We start from the raw sequence: 19,428 nt of genomic DNA, 5'->3' as shown, positions 1-19,428 counted from the left end.
ATATGCAGATTGTTGTGACAAACTTAGTGATTACATACTGATTTGTAGTATGTTACAATGTTCTGTTTTATTTTAAGCTTCTGGTAATGTGATTGATCATGTGATCATTGAAAGAGAAAGTGAATCTACAGTAATGTTTGTAGAAGGTGCTAAAGATGCTTACTTAGGCTATGTTACATTAAGAGTAAGTATTTATTGTAAATTCTAAAAATTTTGTGTGCAATTATGATTTTTCAAGAAAAGGAAAAAATACAAGATTAATCATTTTAACAATGATAAAAACATAACAACAATTTCAGAATTAACTGAGTGAGATCATCATTACACTATTTTATAGAAAATATAGGAACGCTAATGGTATGTGATCAAGATTATTAGATGCATATTCATGGCTGGTTTATATACAAATTATCTTCCATCAGTTAAAAAAGAAAAATAAGACAACTAACTGAAACTACTATTTTGTATTATTTGTTTCAGTTTTCACCTGATATTACATCATCTGTACCACATCACAAACATTATGCTTTAGAAGTAACAGACCATTGTTCTCCAGTTATAGACAGCTGTAGGATTAAAAGTACTTCTGTTGGTAGGTTGTTATAAACTAATGTAGGTTATTATATCAATTATATTTACTGATCATGTGAATACAGCATGTAATATTGTTATCATGAGGTCATACTCTGTTTGTTTTTCATTGCTGCGTGCCTGACATGAGATTATGGGTTAAATCACTCAGGCAGATCAAAACTAAAGCTTTAAATCAAATTTTTCTTGATGGCACTTAACATGTAGGATTAGATTTGGTTGCCACATAGTCAGAATAGTGTGTGTGATAAGGATGACATGTTTTCCTACAAAGCTTCCTTACGAGCTAGCATATGGAAATTTCTCAGAATGTCAATCTTCTATAAGGTCTTTTTCATATTCATATCATAATAAGTATTAATAACATGTTTTGTGCAGTAGCTTCCTCTTATAAGGCTTAAATTAAAATATTGTTTGTTTGCCCTTTACTGACCGACCCTATAAATTTGTTCCGCCTGAAAATCTTTTATTTGTATTTACCAGCGAGATTTTATTTTATTAGGTCTTTCCACCTTTCCTGGTGGAAAGACCTATTGAATTTGTTCTGATTATTTTTTTTTTCTTCCGCCTAATTTTTTTCTTGCGGTGTAAAAAAGTTTCAAAAGATGTCGCTTAGTTTTTTTGTATATGATACCATACAGTCTATACGCTTTTGAAACTGACCCTGTTTAACCGAACACTTTTCTTTGTAAGAGTTATCTCCCCGAACACTGTTTTACTTGTTATCAGATCTCCTCCGCAACCGTAAAAGAAAGCGACAAATTTATTTTTCCAAATTGCTCGTTATATCCTCAGGATGTTAACTTTTATTTTGACCGAAGCTTTACGAAGACCCCATATGAGAGTAATTTCCCCTTTTGTATTGAAATAAGTGAAATAAATTTGTAACTGGAAAACCATAAGTGATAGAGGCCTAGGGTCTTTTGATTTGAGGCATTTGGTCAAAAAGTATGAAAATGAGGTCAAGGTCAAAGGTCAAGGTCATGTTCAAATTTTTGATTTTGGCTTGTTATCGCTTCTTTTCAGAAATCATATAAGATATCGACAAAATACTTTCACACAATTGTTAGTCGCGACATGTAGTTACACATTAATTTGAGTCGAAAGGGTACGTAAACATTTGATGCAAGTTTTCCCCCCTTTTATATCTAATATCAGTCGTATGGTAATATAACTGATTAACAATATAAAGTAAAGACCTAAAGTCATTTGATTTAAGGTCCTTGGTTTATGACCTTGAAATTGAGCTCAAGGTCATATGTTAATTTAACGTTCTAGATTTTGACCTTTGCTTTTACCTCATATGTATTCATGTTAAAGCTATTAGACTCTTTGCATTAGGTTGCAAGAACTATGACGTTGAAAAAGTTAACCGGAAGTGACATTTTGTAAACCGGAAGTAGCTAATTTTTGTAATAAATTATTGTTAAAGTATGTAAAACCATATATTTTTGGAATCAGCGTCAAGTAAACTATAAGACAGTACCGGAAGTAACATATTTTGAACCGGAAGTAGACAATTATCTCCCTTATTTATATCTTTTTGTATAGAAACCATATATTTTTGGAATAAGCGTTCAATAAGCTATCATTTGACGCTAAAATTGACATTTAAAACCAAATTTTAATATTTTCATATAAAAAAAGGTCTTAACTGGTGGAAAGACCATCAATGGTTCTCTGAACAATTGGTTTTTAATTTTATTTTTTTTTGTTCCTACCAAAAATCTTATATTTGTATTTCCCGCTCAACTTTTTTACCAGAATCCTCTGGTTTTATCTTTCACGTATAAGGGACGACATCAAAAGATCAATGTAAGATAAAAAACTTAATTCAAATAGTTTGGGGGTCGGGGGGGTTGAACTGCTGATAGATGTGAATATCCGACATTGATTTTTACATATATTTATATCGGTCGATCAATTTTTCCCAAATTAAGTTAAGAGGGGGGTGGGGGTCAGAGAAAAAACTATGTGAATTAAGTTTTTTATCCTTCATTGAACTTTTGATGTCGTCCCTAAGGTCTAGTCCGTTTGGTATCACGTGAGCGTTTGACATTAACACTTGCCTTTAGAGTTTCAAAGCATTTGTTTGACATCGATGTTGAAAACTTTGAAATCATGATATGACGTTACTCTGTGTCTGTATACTTGAAGAGCAGGATTCATTTAAAAAAAAATTCTAAATCTATTGGTAATGGTCCACTAAGTACTTCTATAAATGCCTCAAGAGATGAGTGAGATGGTAATTTTGTTTTCAAAACTTATTAGCAAAAGCATACTTAAATAAAAGCAATACAAACAAAAATGACATCATGCTGATTTTGTATCTATAAAATACCTACCTGCCTACCCATTACAAAAAATGTACCGAGCCAAGTTATTTTTTGAGAAAGAAAAATAAAATATTATACCTACCTACCTACCCTGTTTGAAAACATAGGGTTGGAAAAGAGCAAACAAACAATATTTTAATTTAGGCCTGATTTAAAACTGTTTCAGGAATAGATTTGAAATGTTTTAAAAATGTTTATGAAGATTGATTATTATGTATTCATCATTTTAGTGGGTGCTGCTGTATGTGTATCTGGAACAGGTGCTGACCCCTTTATAAAACATTGTAAGATAAAAGACTGTGAAAATGTGGGACTTTATGTGACAGATTACGCACAGGCAAGTTATTATAGAATATTATAGATATGATGATGGGAGTTTTTAACGACCTTGACTGGCTATACAACCCTTGCAGGGTTGGTTATAAATATATAAATTATTTATGGTGCTATGAAATAATTATCAGATGGGAAGCTAGAATGATATAGGATATATCAATGAGACAGCAACCTTGTTGAGGTATAAGCATATACTTGTAGATGCTTCATAACCTTGATTACATTGAAATCTGAATGAACTTATTTGAGCTAAAAATATGTGTGTTTCTCTACTGGCCCTTATTTTTGAGTGCCTACCATAATGCTTAATACTCATTTCTTCAAACATTTTTTACCACAGACACCTGCAAACATCTTTCATCTTAACATTGTGAGAGAATCAATAAAAAATGTTCAACATTGTCAGAAGATCTGTTAAAGAAGTGGATATGAAATCACAACAGTGCATGATGAAAACATGATAATTTCCATATTGTGACTTTAAATACAAAAAAAAAAACCACATATTTTCAAAGGAGGCTTTAATAAGAAATTAAGCTTTACACATGTATACAGGGAAACAGCAAGTTAAACTTTTCATACATGTGATATTTTCTGTCTAATGATGATTGGTGTGTTATAGGGTACATACGAGGACAATGAAATCAGTGGGAATGCCTTGGCCGGTATATGGGTAAAGAACCATGCTAACCCTATTATGAGACGCAATCACATTCATCATGGTAGAGATGTAGGAATATTTACCTTTGACAATGGCTTGGTGAGTAATCAGGTCACAAGTATTTAATTAAAACATCACTTGAATTTCATTTCAAATCTGGATTCATTAATGAATAATGCAACTTGACCTAGATCCATATTTCATACACGGTTTGACTAGAATTTACATGTTCATGGAGATCATGTCAAATTATGTGAGTAGAAGACATCTTGATTCTAGAATATAATTTTATGTAAATGTTTATAACGATAAAAACTAGACATCAAAGTATTCAGCTGACGGATTTGATCCTTTGCAAATGTAGGAGAAGATCACATTGTGTTATTTTATAAAGAGAATTTTGAAATGAATAGATTTAAAATCTGCTTTTTTATACAATTGATTTTAATTTGCAATTTGTAACCTTAATTCCTCCTGTTTCGTAAAATTTATAACTACTTTTGATATATTTCTCTATTTTGCATGTAAACTACACTTTGATAATTCTTTTACATTAGTTTGTAAATTTTATATATCATGGTATTAAGTATCAGAGTTTGATAATTTTCTGTTTACTTTTCAGGGATATTTTGAATCTAATGATATCCACAATAACAGAATAGCAGGATTTGAAGTAAAAGCTGGTGCTAATCCCACTGTTGTTAGGTGTGAGATACACCATGGTCAGACAGGGGGTGTTTATGTCCATGAAAATGGACGTGGGCAGTTCATAGAAAACAAAATCCACTCTAATAACTTTGCTGGTGTGTGGATAACATCAAACAGTGATCCCACTATCAGGTACGTGGAGTAGCTAATTAAGTAATCAAATGAGTATTGTATACTATGATTTGTTCTAACAATTACCATTATAGTTAAACATATCTGAAATATAAAAAAAATTATAACTTGATATTACTATTTAAATTTAGAAATAAGAATTAAAAAACCCAATGCATACCAGTTTGACCCCCCAGATATACATGCTTTTACATATAAAATTGCACTGTAGGTTAAAAGTTAGTTTTTGGAATATAAATAATGGGTTGCCATAAACTATATAATGATTTTCAATAAGCTATGAGTCAAATCCCACAAAATTTCGATTCAACTTATTGTTAAAAGCCTCGTGTATAAAAGGCGCCTCAACAGATACCAAAATTTCAGATACAGTCATTCTAGCTGTATAATAATGTAGGTATAAACAGATTACTAGGTTCAGAGGGTTGATTCCTTAGAAACGATGTTATTATTTGAAATGAATTTTTTAATTGTTTTGTAGGAAAAATGATATTTACAATGGCCATCAAGGAGGAGTGTATATATTTGGAGAAGGAAGAGGGCTGATAGAACACAATAACATTTATGGTAAGGAATTGGGGGAAACGACCTATATTATGAGGGGTAAAGATGAGGTTCACATAAAGATTGGGAAAAAAAATAATTTCTGACAGATTTAGAATAGAGTGAACATTAAGTTAGTGGACGGTTGGGCGCTCATAAACATCTTTTACCCCTCCACATTCTCCTTGTGCCTTTGATAACCTATTAATATCTGTCTGTAGGACTAGACTACTCCAAAAGGAGGGTAGTATACCTAACCTTATCATGACTTACGGTTGATCTAACAAGCAAGCTTACCTAAGATTCAACTTTTACCTACACACTCCATGCATTCTGCTGTAGTTTTCTAGTCAAGTAAGCTTTAGAAATACTTAAAAATAGATAAGTGTCAAATTGCAGTTTTGATTTTACTACAAAGCTGGCAAGATATGCCTTATTGCGAACAGTTTTATTAGCTTCTTGTCTTAAGCTCTACTTTTTATCTGAACAAATCTATTTGTTTACAGGTAATGCATTAGCAGGGATCCAGATCAGAACAAACAGTCATCCTATTGTCAGACATAATAAAATACATCACGGTCAGCATGGCGGTATATATGTTGTAAGTATTTTGATAAATTATAGTCAGGCATATTGAATATTTAGTACACAGAAAGAAGCTACATGATTACATTGATTAGATGGTCGATTGAAGTTTGACAACATACCAGCCAAAATCCTGTTTAAAACAATTATTATACATGTATGAAATATACTAGAAAAAATGGGAGTATATACATTTGTATAATGTAGGGTTTAGAAATTGGACCCAAGAAATAGAATTGTAATGCATTTAAACTTCAATGAACAAATAAATACATTTTACTCAGGTTAGTTAGTGGAGGAAATTTTCACCATACACCAAGCTACTGTTATTGCTACAAGTTACAATCATTAATTTAAAAGTGATTAGTTTAAAAGATTTTTCTGATCACTAGTCTAGATCTCATAGTTAATCCTAAATTAAATTGGTATCCAAGACCCATATACATGTTAAAAGATTTAAAATAAGATTATAAAGAATTAAGGAGGCTTGAGGGTACAAAAATTTCAGAAAAAAATAAACATTAATTTTTCATTACAAATTTGATTTATTACCTTAAGTAAATGTTACTTAATCATATGGTACAAAAATTATTCAAAAAAATCAATTCGTGTGGGCCACAGATGAATTTTAAAATGTAGATGTCATTGAAAAAGCTCCAAATTATCTCCCTTTGGTGCAAAAATGCCATTTTTTGGTATTAGAATTGAAATATCTTTTTTAACTCATAGGTGACCTATAATTTTTATTATTATTTTCAAATAAGCTGTACTTAAACTAAACAATTGTAAAATTTGAGCGATTTCTGTAATTAAGTTTTTCTTTTATTTCGATATTACCTCTATTTCTCCTATTAGTTCAACAGAAAAAAGGTACTTTTACAAATATTTATGCTTTTTCGAAGGCAGATTGTGAGCGTTAATGAACGGTGACCCCATTTTTTTTATTTTTCTATTCAGTATAAGATAAGGTTCTTTTATAGAAAAATATAGCGAACTCTTATATTAAATAAAAAATTCGATTTAGACCCGCGAGCCACCTTAAGTTATGAAAAACAAAACATTTTAATTTTTAGTATTGATATATTCACAAATTTCAGCAGAAGACAAAGTATTAATAAAAAGTTACAGATTAAAATAAGATCAGTTTTAATTATACAATTTCTATGTGTATACCAGATTTTAATAAAAAAATTAATGAATTTATATTTTTGAATAGCATGAAAAGGGACAAGGTCTAATTGAAGAGAATGAAGTATATGCCAATACTTTAGCAGGAGTATGGATTACGACAGGCAGTACTCCAGTACTACGCAGAAATAGGATACATAGTGGAAAACAGGTAATTATGGATTAAATATAACAGCTTATTTATTGAAATAATGTTTATTTTGATGTTGGTAATCATTCTCCCACTTCTTAGTCTTTCTAAACAAGTGAATAGGACCTTTGTTTTACTTTAATAGTTCCTACAATTTAACTAAAAAAAAACAATATATAGATCAACAGTTTGTTTTCAACAGTAGTCAAGTGTCCATACAAAATGTTGAGGCCTAAATATTCCCAATTTTGAAAAGTTTGAAAAACAAATGTATCATATTAAAAATCTGTCAACAGGACCAATTTCTTTGAAGGACCAAACATTTAGATATAATTGTTTACAGCTCCTTTTCAAGATATTAGAAGTTATAAAAAATAGCCGAAAGACTCAGACTTGCATTTTGTTCTCAATCATTTCTTGGTTTTTAGATAGGACACTGACATTTATTTTAAAGTTATTTTTTAAGGTATCTAACTTTTAATTGAAAATGACAATTTTTTCAGGTTGGGGTATATTTTTATGACAATGGACATGGAGTGCTGGAGAACAATGATATCTTCAATCATTTATATTCAGGTGTTCAGATAAGGTAAGCCGACTGTTCTAGACCCTCATTTGAAATCCTGTCACATGTTTATAAGTCAGGAACCTTGTCAATGGTTTTATTATTGCTTATGATGTTTTGTCCCTGAGGGAATTAGAAGGTGATTGGATTTCTGTTAAATTTATTTACAAATTTTCTAAACTAAGGACTATTATGTAGTTGACTTAATTTGTAGAATCTTGTCCATTATTGAAACCATAAGATTTACCTAGATGTTTTGATTTCCAGAGGTAAAGTGGAAGATTCCTATTCAATTTAAAAATTGAAAACAAAAACTGATAAACCCATGACAACAAAAAATGACAAAGAACAGTACACAAAACACAACACAGGAAACTTAAGACTGCACAACACAAACCTCCACCAAAGTCATGGTTGCTCCACATGCCACACCCATTTGTAATAAATTCCTTAACCTAGATAAACGGTAGGTAGAGTTTTCTAAAGGTATCATCATTCATGTGCATACTGAAACTGTAATTATACTTTCAACACCCAATACAACACACAGAAAACTTTTGATGAAATTGTATTTGTTAAAAGATTTAATGCAAATCACGATAATGATTTATTTCTATTTAGAACAGGAAGTAACCCAATCATTAGGAAAAACAAGATCTGGGGAGGACAGAATGGTGGTATTCTTGTCTACAATAGTGGACTAGGTCTGATAGAAAATAATGAAATCTTTGACAATGCAATGGCTGGAGTCTGGATCAAAACAGACAGCAATCCAATTTTACGTCAAAATAAAATATATGATGGCAGAGACGGTGGAATCTGTATTTTTAATGGAGGAAAAGGTATGTAATCATTATTTTGTAACGTAGATGAAATAAATATAGCACAAGGCAGTAACACCTGAAAAAAGGGTATATTAAAGGGAAACTTCGCAAAAAAATCAAAAATTGATATTATGTTCATTCTGTATAAAAATGCTCAAATTCATAGATATTAAAGTTTTATTTCGCTAGATAAGCGATCACCATCAATTTTAAATTTAGAGTATCAATTCTCTGCGATCCGCCATTTTGTCTTCTTTCCCGATTAATAAAAACGATATGTCTATAAACCACAAAGAAACAAAACTACAGTAACCGATGTAGTCGTAATTGCGTGTCGATATCTTGTCAATCGTACGGTTGTTTTATCCGACTAACTAATTTGATACGAAAAATATTCTTACTTTTTTTAAATTACCATGGTCTGTTGTTTTTAAACTGTTGATATTGGAATTAGGTGAAAAGTCAAAGTTGAAATCATAAATAAGTGTTCCGTGAAAATTGTTTTCGAAAATCTAATTTGTTCATAATTCTTTAAAGTAATAAACAAATATATTTTGATCTTCCCTCATCTGATCACCAGCATGGCTAAAGGTATTACTTCCAAAGGTATTGTGAGGGGTGTGAGGTGACACGTCCAGGTATTCAAGCGATTTCCTGTCGGGCTTGCAAGTTCATGCATCGTTTCACTTCTGCAGGTATTGATCAGTGTACACGGCTGATAACTTATAACTTTCCATTTTGAACTATCAGATGAATAATATACAACTCTGTCTTACTTGTCATTACTAAACTCATACGCTTGTTTATAAATAACATTTCTGGTGTAAAGAATATAATTCATAAACATATAAATAATACCCAAAAAATAAGATTTGATGAAATTAAAATCTATTTAAATATTTTTTCCAAGGGTGAATTTGGGAAAATGTAATATATAGTCATTGTCAATAGTGAGGGACAGATTGGAACAGACCAGAAATATTGATTTAAAAAAATGTACGCACTTGCCGACGATTCGTTTATACGACTGGATAGAAAGTTACGGAACTATAGCGCAATTTAAAATATATACATGTATACATTGAACATAAGAAAAAACCATATATTTTGAATAAATAGGGGTAAAAGTGTTGTAAATAGACTAGTCCACGTATTCCAACAGTATGTAATCATCGAATGTCGATAGACTATTGTATACCAGAAGAAGAAGAGAACCGATTTGATTTAAATACAGGTCGATGTATAACTTTTGCTTTGGTTCATTGAAGCTGTGGACCTAGTAAAATCACAGATTTATATTTCAATAAGATTGTTCTCGAACAAAGGAAGTAATTCGTCATCACAATTGTTATATTTGCCACTGGACGAACACTAATTATCCCCAGGGAATGTGAATATTTTGCTGGGAAACTTTTGAGTATCAAAGTTTCAAATTAATTTCGGGATTTATTTTCTTTCTTGGTATTCAATAACAGAAAAAAGAATAAATTACTTGTTCGCTAAATAGGGGTATTCTTGTCAGATAAAAGACTTTTAGTTATATTTAAAAAAATAGGGAAATATGACATTAAATTGGTTCTGTCTTTTTTTTAAACATCGTTAAAAAGATGTGTGTCTAAGGTGAACGCCACAAGAACCCTGTAATACTAGTACGAGAGTATAGCATGTAAACATTCCTTCTCAATAATATGGTTGTATTGGAAATCTTTTCATACAGATTGACAACTCATTGTCTGATATGCATGTAATATTTGCCACATGATGCCCATAGTTCTTTCTACCATCATCATCTTATTCTGTGATATTGCTGTAAACATCGATGGTTCACACCCAAACAAAATGGGAGTAATGGACCTTCAGAGCTTCTCCGTGTTATACACTTGTGAAATATATAGACGAAATTTCTGTATTGAAATGAATCTACATCTCACAAACAGGATTTTCAAATAACGATTGTGAGTAATCTCCTTACAAACCAATATAAACGTATGGCAAGATATAACCATGAAGGAATTTAGTTTTTGTCAGACGCAAGAACTCATCACTATATATATCTTAAACGTATACGTATATATATGCATACAGTTTCAAATATTAAGAACAAGCGGTCGATGTCGATAGTCTGTTTTCTAACTGTTCAGAGTTAGACATGTCACTTGTTCATTCTTGGAAGCCTTCATATTCCCCGTCTAACGATGGGAACTCTTTCTGATTGTGTTGACTATAAATGCTTGTATGGTAATTCTGTCGTTTATCTGTACAAGCGGTTGCATTTCCTCTCCTTTCCCAACAAACAAACGAACGAAACGCCACTAGTCTGATTTCTCTGGAGCTCATCCTCAATGGCTCTTATACGTCAGTAAACTTACATGTATACTAATAATGATTGTTTCAAGAACAACGATGTATGGACGAACTATTATAAATTCGTCAATATCAGTTATGCATGACTAAAATATAACTTTTATTACAACTACTGTATTACTTATTTGGATTAATGACGGCTATCATGTTCAACATTGCACAAATATTATCATAGAATTTTAAAAAAAATCCTCAAAAATCCTCAAAAGAAATAATGCCTTAGCTTAGATAATTGATATTCTTTTCACAAAAAGTTCGTGTAAATGATTGTCAAATGAATTTAATTATGTAAGAATAAAATGTTAAAAAGAAACTAAAAAAAAATCATGCATGTTGTATGTTGTATTTTTTTGTCAATTAAAAACTTTAAAATTGCAATAGTTTTATTAGCATTTAAACACAGCCAGATTTGAATACAAGTTAAGAAATTCCGGTAAAGTCAATGATATCAAACAGATGTACAATGGTATATCAAATTGGGTAATATTGCATTTAGTTTTTATAAAAGATTAAAACTACTATTTTTTGCTTCATATTTGAATCTTTACGCCAATTGCCGCTAATAAAGTAATCAAAAATTGTTTCCTTTTATTTTTATACACTTTCGGAATTACGAATCTGAATTTTATTTTCAATTAATTTACACAATTTAATTATTGTATCTTTATTCTCATCGTGTATTAAATCTTAGTGTATTAACATCGTGACAGCATACTCTTTCTAATCCTTTCTGTTTATCCTTTCCAAATAACAACATTTATACCTGTGTACGCTTGAACTCACACCTGCGGCTAAATAGCTACAAGGTAAATGAATTGACCTCAAGCCGAGAAATATACAGTGACCTTTACAAAATAATATACACACTCTGCTCACACATTAGTTGCATTGAAATGCTTATCAAAACAATAACGGTAAATAGAACTGAAATATTTTCAGTTCAATATCAGTAAAAATGTTCAATAAATATTTTATGAAAAAAATATCAACAATAATTAATTAAATTTATTCAAAAACATTTACTAGAGATAATTTTATAGGAGTTTAATTCAATCAATACAAAACGGTATATGCATATTCATTTTTGTTCATTCTTATATTGTGGTTAATAACTTCGACCATTCGTCAGCTGTGCGCTCTTAATTACGTATATTGTCGATAAGCTATAAGAGTTAAACAGATTTTATTTTTTCCCAGAATTCAATAAATCGGGCTAATACGTCACGACCCACTCGAGAATTCAACCAAAAAAGTTACAAATACTTGATTTTCTCCGTTATTAGAAGGAATATAAATTTAAAACTTTGCAAATGTGTTTTTTATGTTAAGATGAACATAATTAGATGATAAGTAAAAAATCGCAGAATTTCCCTCTAAACTTTAAAGCTATGGAACATATTGTATTTAAGAAAGAAAAATATTAACACAAAAAAAGATGTATGGAAGTATTTTAGACTTTTTAGTAGACAATCATATTCAGCATTTCAAGACTTTTAAAGGGAATGTTTAAAAAAAAGACAGAACCAATTTAATGTCATATTTCCCTATTTTTTTAAATATAACTAAAAGTCTTTTATCTGACAAGAATACCCCTATTTAGCGAACAAGTAATTTATTCTTTTTTCTGTTATTGAATACCAAGAAAGAAAATAAATCCCGAAATTAATTTGAAACTTTGATACTCAAAAGTTTCCCAGCAAAATATTCACATTCCCTGGGGATAATTAGTGTTCGTCCAGTTGCAAATATAACAATTGTGATGACGAATTACTTCCTTTGTTCGAGAACAATCTTATTGAAATATAAATCTGTGATTTTACTAGGTCCACAGCTTCAATGAACCAAAGCAAAAGTTATACATCGACCTGTATTTAAATCAAATCGGTTCTCTTCTTCTTCTGGTATACAATAGTCTATCGACATTCGATGATTACATACTGTTGGCATAAGTGGACTAGTCTATTTACAACACTTTTACCCCTATTTATTCAAAATATATGTTTTTTTCTTATGTTCAATGTATACATGTATATATTTTAAATTGCGCTATAGTTCCGTAACTTTCTATCCAGTCGTATAAACGAATCGTCGGCAAGTGCGTACATTTTTTTAAATCAATATTTCTGGTCTGTTCCAATCTGTCCCTCACTATTGACAATGACTATATATTACATTTTCCCAAATTCACCCTTGGAAAAAATATTTAAATAGATTTTAATTTCATCAAATCTTATTTTTTTGGGTATTATTTATATGTTTATGAATTATATTCTTTACACCAGAAATGTTATTTATAAACAAGCGTATGAGTTTAGTAATGACAAGTAAGACAGAGTTGTATATTATTCATCTGATAGTTCAAAATGGAAAGTTATAAGTTATCAGCCGTGTACACTGATCAATACCTGCAGAAGTGAAACGATGCATGAACTTGCAAGCCCGACAGGAAATCGCTTGAATACCTGGACGTGTCACCTCACACCCCTCACAATACCTTTGGAAGTAATACCTTTAGCCATGCTGGTGATCAGATGAGGGAAGATCAAAATATATTTGTTTATTACTTTAAAGAATTATGAACAAATTAGATTTTCGAAAACAATTTTCACGGTTCACTAATTTATGATTTCAACTTTGACTTTTCACCTAATTCCAATATCAACAGTTTAAAAACAACAGACCATGGTAATTTAAAAAAAGTAAGAATATTTTTCGTATCAAGTTAGTTAGTCGGATAAAACAACCGTACGATTGACAAGATATCGACACGCAATTACGACTACATCGGTTACTGTAGTTTTGTTTCTTTGTGGTTTATAGACATATCGTTTTTATTAATCGGGAAAGAAGACAAAATGGCGAATCGCAGAGAATTGATACTCTAAATTTAAAATCGATGGTGATCGCTTATCTAGCGAAATAAAACTTTAATATCTATGAATTTGAGCATTTTTATACAGAATGAACATAATATCAATTTTTGATTTTTTTGCGAAGTTTCCCTTTAAAGTAAGCTTATCTGTCAGTTGGTATCATATTGATTTCAATGTTAAATTGGTTATCAGGAATTTAAAAGTTTTGATTGCCATGCCTTTCCAGTAAGCATTCTGCCAATCATTGTTGTATGACAATCCACAGGGCCCTACAGACTTCTGGAGGATATCAAGCTAATTGGTAATAACTTTTACCTGACATGATTATATATTGACTTCATCATAGGTCATCATATGGCATTCACAGATTGGCAAGTAATCAAACCAAAGGCATAATATGTTTATTATACCAGCAATTTTGTCATAGAAATATCACACTTACACACAATTTATGCATGATAGTTTAAAGTTTAACAAATTGTAGCCATTTAGGTAGTATAAAGTGAATCTTTTTTGTATTTATAGGGATTTTAGAAGAAAATGATATTTTTCGTAATGCACAAGCAGGAGTATTAATAAGTACAAACAGTCATCCATCATTACGAAGAAATCGAATATTTGATGGAAATGCTGCTGGTATAGAAATAACAAACAATGCTACAGCAACGTTAGAAGGAAATAAAATATTCAACAATAAATTTGGAGGACTCTGTCTGGCTAGTGGTGTCCATCCAAAACAAAAAGGTAACATAAGAAATAGGATTAATTCTATAGACATAAAAAAGAAGATAAGTTAGTTCAATGAACTTAAGATCAAATAATGCAGAAGTAAGCAACTATAATGCAACACACAGTCTTGAATGGTTTTATACTAGTAATTCTTGGGGCACTTTATAGCTTGCTGTTAGGTGTGAGCCAAGGCTCCATGTTGAAGGCCGTACCTTGACCTATAATGGTGTACTTTTATAAATTGTGACTTTGATGGAGAGTTGTCTCATTGGCACTCATACCACATCTCCCTATATCTATTGAACAATGACCCACACCAATATTATATAATGCACATTTTTTAACATATAATAATGATGCAGTGAGTTGTGCCTGTAGATATGGGATAGTATGATCATATTGTTTATTGTAATAAAGAGTATTTGTGTCTAGAAACAGGATAAATATTTAGAACTTTTAGCAGTTTTAATTCTGTTTCACAAAAAACAAAAAAATAACACCTAGAAGAATGTGGTGTTCATTGACAAAGATCATCAAATCTGTTAAAAAGTAAGAATTACAAACTTGGGAATATGTAAAAATTAACTATGAAATTTTTTTTATAATAGTTGTCACAAGCAAGGATTTACTACATTGGATTAAATAGAACATAATAATTGAGAAATATATTGATCTGTTTGTAGATAACATTATCACAGGCAATCACAACATGGTACACAGGGCTGTATCAACTGGACAGTGCTTATATAAAATATCCAGTTACACAAGTTTTCCAATGCATGACTTCTATAGGTAAATATTAGCAGTATATTTAATTTGCCACTTACTTTTCCAATGCACGACAACTAAAAGTAAATTTGATCAGTATAGTACTGACATATACCTGACTGAAAATAATAGAGGAAGATAAGTTCAAACTTGTGTGAAAAAAATACAAAGAAAAATAATGGATAAGAAGATATATTTGAAAAACTTGAATTTACAACTTTCTTACAATTTTCGGCATACATAATATACAGAAATTGAACAATCAATAAAAGTTATGTTTTTTGCAAGTACACTAAATGTTTATTACATATATATAAAAAGGCATTAGTTGGAAGAAAATGATGTTTGGTTTTTTTTCCCTGAGAAATACGTTATATATACTGAACTGCTGTTATTTGAAATTTGAATCATTCATTATTGTGCATAAAAATTTTGGACATCATAAGATATATTAAGTTATAAATCTGGTTACACTATTTTCAGATGTCGGACTTGCAATACAACAGAGAGGAACGCAATATGTGTGAACTGTATAAAAACTTGTCATGCCAGTCATGATGTAGAGTTTATTCGACATGATCGATTTTTTTGTGACTGTGGAGCAGGGACTCTGAACAATCAATGTCAGTTACAAGGTGAACCAACGCAAGATACAGACACATTATATGACTCTGCTGCACCTATGGAAACCCACACGTTACGAGTAAATTGATGTGTCTTCATTTCCTGTAATAACTCGCCTACATTTTGTTTTATTTAGCAACAAATATGGGAAGAAAACATCACTTGAAAAGATTTTATTTATGAAACATTTTTTTTTTTTTATTCAAAGTGACATGAGCAAGGATAAATGTTGCTCAGCCAGGATATCCACAAGATGCTAAATATAATATATCTGGTGCCAAATTTGGAAATGCAATATTTAGTTTTCATCGAAATGGAGAAAAAACTTGTGCATGCTTTATATATTGCAAAAAGATATTTTAACATTTTATCTTTTACACAGAAATGCAAAGTAATTTTATTTTCTATGGAAATTTATGGTAATATGGGCTATTGTCCTAATATAAAGTGTACTGTGATGAAAGTAACTTCACTAAACAGGTAATAAACTTCATTTGAAAGTGTATATGTATGTGTAATGCATTAGCACTAGTGTGTCTCTCTGAAAAGTAAAGGAGTCTGTGTTACAGAGTTGTGGGTAATGCTATTTCCGTAAAAAAAAAACCACTGCTGAATTACCAAAAAAGTGCTTTTTGTGATGATTCTATTTTTGTGATTTTTGTAAAACTATTCCACACTTTGTAGATTTTGATATAAAAAGTATATTCTTTTTGTGGTTCACAATAGTAGCTGTTATACATAGTAGTTTAATCTTCTCAACAATTTCTTTTGAGGGGGAAAAGTTAATTAACATTTTAAACCAATATTTTTGTTATATATGATAGAGTCCTCATAGTTTCATGAGTTTGGGGTTTTGGTTAATTGATGGGTATACCAGCCATTTATCCAGGTTTAAACTTATGTCTTAATAGAAAAGAATATTCAATAAAAAAGGTGTTGTTTTAAATTTTAGCTTTTAAAGCATAATAAATTATCCATGGGACTAGAAACTAGCATTTTAATGATTTAGAGAAAAGAAATGCCTATTTTATAGAAGTAGATTTTACTTTGTATGAAAAACATTGACAACAGCATTGACAAGAAATGTTAATTTTACTTATAAGTTTATAAATGTATATGTAAGATGCAAATGTATAGATATAAATGTATGGGTGATGATGTTGTATTTAGGTCAGTATGGTTAAGCACCAAAGTTTATATGCACTGCTGTTATGATAGATCTGTACTAATACTGTGTTCATTGTTGGGTATACTGTAACAGAGTTTAATTGTTTGTTGTGTATATGTTCATTATTGCCATCATTTTTTTTTCTTTTGTATGTTATTTTTCACATGTTTACTAAGATACTATATGATTTCCACATTTATACATTTTCCCGAACTTTCCGACATCACAATGTATATGTTATTTAGTCACAGTAAGAGTCAGTTGTTCAATGATGTCATTACCCCTATTGACATCAGTTTAACTGATGTGACTCATTCCTTAACAGGAAAATAAAAACTGGTCTTTTGTTCATCAGCAATATTTGTTTTTAAATTTACTTTTGTTGTCTATAAAAAGGAAAATTGATAAAAGAAGTTTGAGAACAGGTTTCTTTGATATTAGCTATATTTTCATTAAAATGTTTATTCTTAATCTGATGGTCCATGGCTAAAATTGAAAATAGGAAATTTCTGAATAATTAACACTGATTATTTCTATGTACTGTTAGGCCATTCAGTGTTTTTTTCTGTACATTTTCAAGTTTCTGATGTTAACATTTGCAAATGTGTTTCTAATTAAGCATTTTTTAATTATTTGTTTTTCTGACAGGAAAAACTAGTGCAAAAATGTACACCTTTGTATATTTTATTTTGATGTGTTTCAACTGATATACTGAATTCTAGGCAAAACGTCTGTATTAATTTTATACAGTATAAACAGCTAGACACATTATAGTATAAAGTATAATTAAATGTTTAAACTTTGGATTTGTTGTTTCCACACTATTTTGAACTTTGAATTCAACTGTTGCATGAATAATGACAGAAAAAGACCAATATTGGGAAATAGTATGATGTTTTGTGTAAGAAAGACCCTATATAGACATTTGTTGATCATTATCCTTATCACTGCCATTTTATTATAACATTGACATTTTTAGTTCAAATTTTATTTTCACAACACTTGTGTTGTGTCAGTTGAAAACATTATGTTACTATGGTTACAGAGAGATTGTTGGTTGTTTTATCTTGTTGAGTGTATTACTTGTCTTATATTATAAGTGTATATTACATGTTGTGTATAATGTTCATAATTTTCTGTTTCTTTATTGTGGCTTTATGGTAAATTGATGCTTTGAAACTTTTCAGGAATTAAATTGTATTTTTACTAAATATAATAAATGTATCAGGACTGTTCCTAAAAACCAATTGATTTGATTTTTTAATTAAAAAACCAAAATAGATAATATTCCTGCTTAAATTCTATATTGTCCTGCCTGGTAACAGCCATGTGAACATTCTTGTTTACTATTGCCATAAAGCATCTAATATTGAAGCAGAAAATGTCTTTATTGTTTTGTTATGTATTTTGTTTAGATTCTATTCTTAACTTTCATGTGATTTTTGTGTTAAATCCTGGTGATGTCATTCTGAAAATACAAAAATTCAACTCAGGAATTTCTCATTTTTTTTCTTCATTTTATAGAATTGTTTCAGATAAAGCATATGAAATATCATAGGAAAGTTTTATTTTGTTGTAAATTATTGGCTGTTTTGTACAGAACTCATTATTTCATATAAGATAAATTAATTTATACAATATAAATCCTAGATCTAAATAAATAAGAATAGTTCAAACCATTATATACAACACTTTTCAAGGTTCTGGTAAACTTTGCATGAGAGATGACAACTTATTTTTTCTAGCATGAATGTTTAATGTAAATATTATCTCTGTAGTAGCTAATGACATTGTGGAACTAAGATAAATAAAAAAAAAAAGGTCCAATTAAATTTTGAGTCTAATGATAATGTATCAAGCAACAGTTACCAAGGATTCTGTTGTAAGTGTCAAATTAAATGATTCCGTCCAAAAATAATAATTTAAAACTTTCTTGAATACATTCAAGAAAAGTCAGGTGAAATACTACTTGATCAAGAGTTTTCTAGTGAATAATGAAGAAAGCCAATACACATAAATGTTCTGAAACAAACATATCCAGTTCTATGTTACTGTAACCAAACAACTCCACAAGGCATTAACTATGTAGACTTTTGGACTCTGTGTTTACATTCTTGTTGTTTTTTCTTGATAAATGGGACTTATTTTGTATGTTTTGTTTATTTTTGGATTTGATAGAGTTCATATACATAATTAGAGTATTTATTAGAGTATGACTGTGTTTAAGAGAGGGATATATCATAATAAAAACACCAATATATGATCAGATCATCAGAAAAAAATAAATATGTTCAAAATACAAA

The 19,428-nt window shown here is 30.1% G+C and overlaps 1 protein-coding gene across 1 annotated transcript in view; it reads left to right on the top strand.

Moving 5' to 3' along the window:
- Positions 1 to 19,428, top strand: part of LOC139514578 (F-box only protein 11-like) — a 26,775-nt gene extending 7,347 nt beyond the window's left edge. The window contains exons 7-19 of the mRNA XM_071303970.1: positions 78 to 184; positions 481 to 592; positions 3,158 to 3,264; positions 3,886 to 4,023; positions 4,547 to 4,764; positions 5,246 to 5,331; positions 5,814 to 5,908; positions 7,109 to 7,231; positions 7,714 to 7,799; positions 8,397 to 8,617; positions 14,362 to 14,580; positions 15,249 to 15,357; positions 15,817 to 19,428. Coding sequence (XP_071160071.1) covers positions 78 to 184; positions 481 to 592; positions 3,158 to 3,264; positions 3,886 to 4,023; positions 4,547 to 4,764; positions 5,246 to 5,331; positions 5,814 to 5,908; positions 7,109 to 7,231; positions 7,714 to 7,799; positions 8,397 to 8,617; positions 14,362 to 14,580; positions 15,249 to 15,357; positions 15,817 to 16,045 — 1,850 coding nt within the window. The 3' untranslated portion in view covers positions 16,046 to 19,428. The remainder of the gene's footprint in view (positions 1 to 77; positions 185 to 480; positions 593 to 3,157; positions 3,265 to 3,885; positions 4,024 to 4,546; positions 4,765 to 5,245; positions 5,332 to 5,813; positions 5,909 to 7,108; positions 7,232 to 7,713; positions 7,800 to 8,396; positions 8,618 to 14,361; positions 14,581 to 15,248; positions 15,358 to 15,816) is intronic.

Source organism: Mytilus edulis, chromosome 3 (assembly GCF_963676685.1).
Source record: "Mytilus edulis chromosome 3, xbMytEdul2.2, whole genome shotgun sequence".
NCBI classification, from domain to species: Eukaryota; Metazoa; Mollusca; class Bivalvia; order Mytilida; family Mytilidae; genus Mytilus; species Mytilus edulis.
This window is presented reverse-complemented; position numbering and strand designations above follow the sequence as displayed.